Here is an 8,507-nt window from a genome sequence, read left to right as displayed (position 1 = left end):
GTCATCTGGCCCTCATCAATGGGGTTTCCACCCCAGTGACTGCATGCCAATGAAGATATTTTCCAAACTTCAAAATAGTATAATAAAAGTTGTCTATATGTACTGCATTCCAAGTCTTCTAAAGTTATAAAACTGTGTTGTTTAAGAAACAAAATCTTTTCAACAAATCACTTCAGTTCACGATACAGTTCCCAAAACAGGTCTGAAAGACCTGACTCATTCCACCAGTCATTCCAGCAGTTCACAGCTGACTGAAAGGAAATTAAACGGCAGTCTGTTCCACACACATTGTATGATTTCAGAATACCTCAGAAGTAACATGATTTATTACTTTTATGACATATTATTGGCACCTTTGTGTGTTTGTTTTTTTGCTCAAGATTATTTCCTCATAATTACAGCAAAATGTCTTTAGAATTTCTCCATTTGAGAATAAAAGTCTGGTTTGGAATGACATGAGGGCAAGTAAAAGATGGCAGAATAATTTTGAGGTTAACTATTACTTTAAGTTACTTTTTTGTATGAAATACGCACACATGCTACTTTTTGTGTGTGCCTGTTCTCTCTGGGGTCTTCAAATGGGTTCTGTAGAACATGATGTCGGTGTATGTTTCATGGCCCCACTGACCGTGTTCCTCTAGCATCTGTATCTTTTATGAGCGTTTTGCTCAAAAGCTTCAGTAATTGAGTCTTATTGCCCTGCGGAAAATACCATGGATTAATGACGAAACAACTGTTCCCCCATAATTCTTCCCTCAAAAGATTGGAACTGGCCTAGAGTTCCAGTTCATGCAAGGTTCATGGCATTTAAGTCGGTGCCCATTTTGTCCTTGCCAAGCTGATGGCATGAATTCAGTCTAACCACAAAGAACTTGTGTGCATCCATCATTTACTTAAGAGGCCCGCCCAAGGGCGACATGATGACTTCAGGAGATTTTATGATGCATCTTCTAAATGAAAAGTCTGGTGGAGGTGTGCAACTCACAACATAATTCTGAGCCAGTTTGGGAAGTGTGATCATGTGAGCTTAACCTAATATTAAACAGAATTACATTTTATTAAGTTAAGTTACGTTAAGTTACATTTGAAAACTATGTAAAATACCAGGAAGCTAACAAGACTTTTAGACCCCTGTTATTAAGACCATTAGCAGGGCAACAGTGGGGAAGTTCTCCAGGAGCTGGCATTGTTCCATCCACTGGGGTTTAAGAGACGAGAGAGAGAGAGAGAGAGAGAGAGAGAGAGAGAGAGAGAGAGAGAGAGAGAGAGAGAGAGAGAGAGAGAGAGAGAGAGAGAGAGAGAGAGAGAGAGAGAGAGAGAGAGAGAGAGAGAGAGAGAGAGAGAGAGAGAGAGAGAGAGAGAGAGAGAGAGAGAGAGACTGCCCCTTGTAGCGGATATCTGCACAAGGAACATTGGGGGAACCAGGTTCAAAGGGGTATAGGGCGTCTGGGAAGAGGTACTGAAGACCATAAAATTATAGAGCACTCTATAAAGAATAGATTCTAGTGGAACAACTTCCAGTGTAGTGGAAAACAAGACTCCTTTTCTTTCTCTCTCTCAAACACACTCTCTGATTTTCTCCCTGCTTTTCTCTACTCCAGCTCATGTTCTTTTCTGCATCTGTGGAGATATTTTACTGGGGTTTGAGGGAGGGCTATTATTCTACAGGAACTTCACTTCTTGGCATCAGTGAGATGGTAGAGCACACATCCGTGCTCTTATGAAGATACATCATTGCCTTATTCCCTTATTACTTCATATTCACAAGCAAATACCAGACTGAGAGACTATTTGCCAGGGATTTAATGTTGTAAATAACACATGTGAGTGTCTTGAAAGCTTTGTGTTGTGTGGGGTGGAGTGCTCATGTGTCTGTTAGTTTGTGGGTATATGTGTTTGCTTAAGGGCCATATGGTGAAATGAAAGCACGTTGGCAGTGTCTGTTCAGTGTCTGTAAAAATGATGAAAGACGGTTGTAAATCCAACAAGGCCAAGCAAACGAGGCTTTCCGTGGCCGATGCTCTGCTGTGAACCTCTGTTTTGGAGAGGATCTGAGGATCCATCTTCATACATCATGTATGACATCACCATTTCTTTCCCACAAAATGTTTGCCTTTTGTTTTTCATGGAATGTGTGGTTCATTAATGCCTTGGGCTTTATGAAAGTGGACAGAGTATAAGTGTGAGCTCACTCTCTATACTGGGGCCCTTGCAGGAAAGGAATGAGTAGCACATCATGACGCTGAAGCAGAACAGCTCCTGCTCAGTCTCACGTTCTGTCACAACCTCTTTAGGTAATCGGCATTGCTGGGAGACCTGTCTCTGGGAATTAAGACCTCCAGTATAAAGAGAGCACCCTCTTTTCAGAGGCCTGTCAGACACAACTCCAAGACAAATTGAAGAGAGAAGCATGCAGGGTGGCCATCTGCACTATTGTCTCAAGCTATTTTTGGCTTTCCACCGTTGTATAACTTTCTGACACATTTTACAAATGTTTTGTATGAAACTGAGTTTAATTTGCAAAAATTTGAATTTAATTTGAGTTTCAATGCAAAAGAGAGGAATAAACAGTATAAGCATTTCTAAAAGTGACCAAAAAAATCACACTGTAAATGTAGGCCCTATTGATACAAATAAATATAACACAAAAGAGTTTTCAGAGTTGCATCTCAGTGCAAAGGTTTAGATTTCTATTTATTCCATTCTCAGCATCTTTGTGCCAGTTTAAATGTTGCACATGATTTTTCTCGTTTTGACGCATGGACACACTATTTTACTATCATTGTAATGATTATAACCAGTTGTTTTTAATAAAAAGATAGTAGCCGACATACATAATGGAATAATACAATTATTATTAAATATCTTTTATCATTGTTTTAATATAATATTTTGTCTTCATCCATTTATGTAATAAATTGTCTTCTGTCATTCTGGTATTTTTATTTATTTATAAGATTGTGTTTAGCCTGGTCCAGTCTAATTATAAATTGTGTAGCTTGTAGAAGCTTTAAAAGCTCATGCAAACTCGAGTTCCTTTAATGACAGCCCCTTGTAATGTGTGCTGCCACTTATGTGCGCTGCCTTTTAAGTGAAGGAGTGACGGGTTTGTAATTTGAGAGTCTGACCGGGGGTATTATTATCTAAACCTAGCAGAGACTCTGAACGGTCCAGATGTTGTAACAGACACAAGAAAGGACACGGCGAGATTTAATGTGGCTCACGCCTGCTGATTTCGTCCCCCATCCCAAAAAAACAGATAGAAAAGTTGCGTTCCCAAACTGCGGACGCTTCTGTGATTTAGGCCTAGCTGTTTCGTGTCGGGATTGCTCGACATTTCACGCTCTGGACATGCGTGGGGCTGGAGGAGGGCTTGTGTAAAGTTTGAAGATCAGAGCTGAAGGTACCATTGACTGTGATAAGGCAGAGGTGGGTACGATGGCTTCCCCTCTGGTCATACTGATAGCCTGTCTGGTCTCATTGCGTCTCGGAGCAGCTTTCTTTTCGGGACCCCTCCACCCGGAGATGTCCAACGGCACTTTTCATCATTATTTCGTGCCGGACGGCTTCTATGAAGATAATGACGATCCCGAGAAATGTCAGATGCTGTTCAAAATGATCGACAATCGCAAATGCACCCTGGACGAGGACCAGGACTCGGTGATCCGGGACGATTTCACCATCATCAAGCGGCACATCGAGGACGCGGCGCGTGTGCTCGAGGGTATCGGAAAGAGCATCTCCTTCGACCTGGACGGAGAAGACAGCTATGGGAAATATCTGAGACGGGAGACGACCCAGATCAGCGAGGCGTTTTCCAACTCCGAGAAGTCTCTTCTGGAGCTGGAGGTGAAATTCAAACAGAGTCAGGAAAACGAGCTGAAAGAGGAGCACAAGATCAGCGACGACTTCCTTAACATGATCGTGCACACGCGCGACGTGTTGAAGGAGACACTGGACATCTCACTGGGACTGAAGGACAAACACGAGCTGTTGTCACTCATCATCCGGAGTCACGGGACCCGGTTAAGCCGCCTGAAGAACGACTATATGAAGGTGTAGATGACTGTTTGTTTGCCACCAGTAGGCTACGCAATCAAATCTCAACTCAATCTGACTTTATGTCAGCGCGGATTAACATTAATTTCTTAAAATTAACCATTACTGTATTACTTACCTAAATGGCTAATATCCCACCTTATCTTTTCAGTTTGCTTAGAAACCATTTATTATAGGCTAAGTCGGTTATTAAAACTATCCAAATAGTCCTGATTTACTTGTACTGTATTTACTGCAAATACTTACCTATTTCTGAGACACTCTACCCCAGTTGTTATTTACAATCTCACTTTGCAGGCCTATAGGTCTTAGTTTGTATTCAATTATTAGCCTACTATGAAACTATAATAGGGCTTTATATTTAAACAAAACTAAAAAAGGAATAGTCGCTATTGTCTGAACCACAGATCCCTTTAGAAGTACTGCATGGGGAAAATTCTGAATAGTTTCTTGTCACTATCAGTGAGAAAAAAGCTAGCAGAAAATAATGAAAGAAATTGTATTACGTAATAATAACTAAAATAAGTACTAGTAACAAAAATGTACTATTCACTTTTAGGAATAAATGTTATTTCTCTGTAGCTACTTGGCAAAAATGATGCAGCTACTTTTGTGCAATAAATGAAAGCCAGTATTCACTTAATATAGCAGCAATCATACATGATGGACAGCCATTAAATGCTTTAAACTTGGCAATAATACTGACATTGAATCTTTAATGACATTTGCAGCTTATAGTAATACGACTGGAATCTCAGTCTAGCCAATATGGAGGTTTTACCTCTAAGAGGAGACATACAAAACACTGTTAGATTCAGTGTTAGGTTTCTCACTATTTCCTCAGATAATGACGTAGGCTGTGTTTGTGGAAACATTTTCTCATTTGCATTGGCATTACTTGAATGTTTCAGAGAAAATTCATGTTTGGTTAAACAGGGGGAATATAGTTTTCATTGTACAAATGTATAGCTGTCTTATTCATATTTACATTATTATGAAAGCATGTATTTGGAATAGTTTTTTTTAAACATTCAGTCTGACAATCCTCCAAAAGATATATGGCATGAACATATTAAAAACATAAATTTGATTATTATTAGTTTCTATGATACATTTGGAGGAACACATTTGCTCTTCCTTGTAAATGTTATATGTTTTGTGTGCCCTAAATCTATATATTTTATAACAAGCTTTAAAATATTAAACTGTGAGTGTTTATATTTATGAAAAAGCTGAACAGTATTCATTTTATGAAACGGTGTGTGTTGTATTAAGTATTATTTTAATCCTATGAGAAGTAATGGGAAAAGTACTATCTGGGATGACATATTCCAGACAAACCAAGATGACTGCGGGCAGGAATATTTATGTGGACTTATGTGTTCTTCTACCATGAGTAGGTCCATTCCTGAGATATATGTTGTGTATATTCTTTTTTGTAATAAAATTTCCAAGGCGTGTGTGTGTGGTGCTATTGTTTTTTTTAATAACAGGTCAAAAGTTTTTTGAAGGAATAGTTCACGGAAAGAGGAAAATGCAGTCATCATTTACTCACCCTTATGTTGTTCCAAACCTGAGACTTCTTAATATTTATCATGAATGCGTCATTCTTTCTGATTCACAAAATAATCTGGTTTTCAAGACTGACTCAATGATCCAAAAGAGGGAGATTGTCAGTAAATTATGAATTTGGTCTATTTTACAAATCTATATTAGTGTGTACCATATTTATGATACACTTATGGTGTTTCTTGAGTTTATTTTAAAGCTTTGAAGCTTTTCAAAATAATTCCGACATTTATGTCAACACTATTCGAGTCCTTAAATCTTTGAATGTGCAATTTGTTAATTGACAGGTGTCAAACCAAAACTTATTCAGACACCAGATGTATTTTGTATTTTATTTTACTTTTTTCTTTAGTGGGTGCAGAACACTTTATTTATGTAAGTGAGGATAGCAAAATTAAGTCAACTGTTATATATTACGCCCAAACATTCTTAATACAGTGGACCAGTAAAATTGATAAAAGATTTGGGACCAAAATTATTGTTTCAAAATAACTTTGAGTTTTGTGTAAGTATTTTTTTTTTTTTTTTAATTATTGCTAATGCAACCTTTTACACCACAAACTGAACAAAATTAAGCTTAAATTGGTATTATTAATAGCTGACAACTGATTGGTTGATTGTAATCCACCTTTCTGTCAGTTATCTGACATTATCAAGATGAATTTTTTTGGACACAATTATTTTACCATTTTCTATATAGCAAATAAACGTTGAAGGTGTCTGAGTAAATTTTAGTGTGACTATATATGATTGAGGTCAGAATTATTGGCACCCCTGGTAAATATGATCAAAGATGGATGTAAAAATAAGCATTTATCCTTTTTATCTTTTATTCAATAAATTCACAAAAATCGAAACTTTTATTGAAGTAAAATAACAAAGTAGGGGGTAAATCACATTATGAAATAAATGTTTTTCTTCAAAACAAGTTTGTGATAATTATTGTAACCCTTTATTAAATACTTTTTGCAACCTCCTTTTGCCAAGATAACAGCCTTGAGTCTTCTCCTATAATGCCTGATGCGTTTGGAGAACACCTGATGAGATCAGAGACCATTCCTCCATACAGAATCTCTGCAGATCCTTCAGCTTGAGCTTCATCTGACCACAGAACCACGTTCCTTTTGAATTTCCAGTCGTGTCTGACCCCAAGACTCAACTAATCTCTACAATTCTCCATCTGAGATCCTTGGAGATTCTTTGGCTACTCAAAGGCTTCTCCTCGCCTTGCATTTAGACAATATAGACACACATCCTCTCCCAGGCAGATTTGTTTTAGATTTAGTTGATTTAAACTTCTTAATTATTGCCCTGATAGTGAAAATGGGAATTTTCAATGCGCTAGTATATTTGCCTAAAGCCACTTTCTATTTTGTGAAGCTCAACAATCTTTTGCTGCACATCAGAACTATATCGTTTGGTTTTACTCATTGTGATGAATGATTAAGGGAATTTGGCATTTGTGTTTCCTCATATTTACTCCTGTGCAACAAGATGTCATAGATGGATAATATCATTTTCACAGTCACCTTGGTGTGCTAAAAAAAGGTAATATAGTCCAGAGTATAATATAATATAATATAATTAATATAATATAATATAATATAATATAATATAATATAATATAATATAATATAATATAATATAATATAATACAATATAATATAATATAATATAATATAATATAATATAATATAATATAATATAATATAATATAATATAATATAATATAATATAATATAATAATAAAAAATGGGCAAGCGTAAGGATTTGAATGATTTTGACATGGGCAAAATTGCAAAGGTTAGACGACTAGGTCAGAGCATCTCTAAAACCGCAGCTCTTGGTCTGCAGTGGTCAGTTTCTACCAAAAGTGGTCTAAGGAAGGACCATTGGTCAACCGGTGACAGGGTATTGGGCGGCCAAGGCTCATTGATGCAAGTGGGGAGCAAGGCTGGACTGTGTGGTCTGATCATAGAGACAAGCTTCTGTAGCTCAAATTGCTCAAGAAGTTAATGCTGGTTCTGATAGAAAGGCGTCAGCACACAGTGCATGGCAGTTTGTTGCAGATGGGCTTGCATAGCCGCAGACCAGTCGGGGTGCCCACGCTGACCTGTCCATTGCCGAAAGCGCCAACAGTGGCATGTGAGCATCAGAACTGAACCATGGAGCAATAGAAGAAGGTAGCCTGCTCTGATGAATTACATTTACTTTTACATCACGTGGATGGCCAGTTTGCGTCGCTTACATGGGGAACACATGGCATCAGGATGCACTATGGGAAGAAGGCAAGCTGGCGGAGGCAGTGTAATGCTTTGGGCAATGTTCTGTTGGGAAACCATGGGTCCTGCAATCCATGTGGATGTTACTTTGACATGTACCCCTTACCTAAGCATTGTTGCAGAACATATAAACCCTTTCATGTAAATGATATTCCCTGGTGGCTGTGGCCTCTTTCAGCAGGATAATGCACCATGCCACAAAGCAAAAATGGTTCAGGAATGGTTTGAGGAGCACACTGAGTTTGAGGTGTAGATTTGGCCTCCAAATTCCCCAGATCTCAATCCAATCGAGCATCTTTGGGATGTGCTAAACAAACAAGTCCGATCCATGGAGGCTCAATCATTTTGTATTAAATATTTTATTACATCAAAAGGGAAAGAAAATCGTAATGTAAATAATAATAATAATAATAATAATAATAATAATAATAAATCTAGAAAGCTATTTGTAGACTCTAAATTGTTAATAGGTCTGTTGTGTAATGTGTACTAACCTTAACTGCCAATCAATTTTATGCTGATCCAACAATCTTCAAAAAAGAGACCCAGGCTGTCAACGTCTGTCTGTGACGTGTACAGTTAAAGTTATGCAGTTCT

At 37.7% G+C, this 8,507-nt stretch overlaps 1 protein-coding gene across 1 annotated transcript; it reads left to right on the top strand.

The window, feature by feature from the left end:
• The first annotated feature begins 3,111 nt into the window (after positions 1 to 3,111).
• On the top strand, positions 3,112 to 5,521 carry fibinb (fin bud initiation factor b). Its single transcript, XM_067450725.1, has one exon. It carries the CDS (start codon positions 3,439 to 3,441, stop codon positions 4,060 to 4,062), a length of 624 nt encoding a protein of 207 aa, XP_067306826.1. The 5' UTR covers positions 3,112 to 3,438; the 3' UTR covers positions 4,063 to 5,521.
• Positions 5,522 to 8,507: the final 2,986 nt, after the last annotated feature.

The sequence above is a fragment of the Pseudorasbora parva genome, chromosome 1 (assembly GCF_024679245.1).
Source record: "Pseudorasbora parva isolate DD20220531a chromosome 1, ASM2467924v1, whole genome shotgun sequence".
NCBI classification, from domain to species: Eukaryota; Metazoa; Chordata; class Actinopteri; order Cypriniformes; family Gobionidae; genus Pseudorasbora; species Pseudorasbora parva.
Note: the sequence above shows the minus strand (reverse complement) of the source record. Positions and strands in the feature narration are given on the sequence as shown.

Excerpts from the sequence above, each read along its gene's own strand:
- fibinb (XM_067450725.1), top strand. The coding sequence starts at position 3,439 with ATGGCTTCCCCTCTGGTCATACTGATAGCCTGTCTGGTCTCATTGCGT.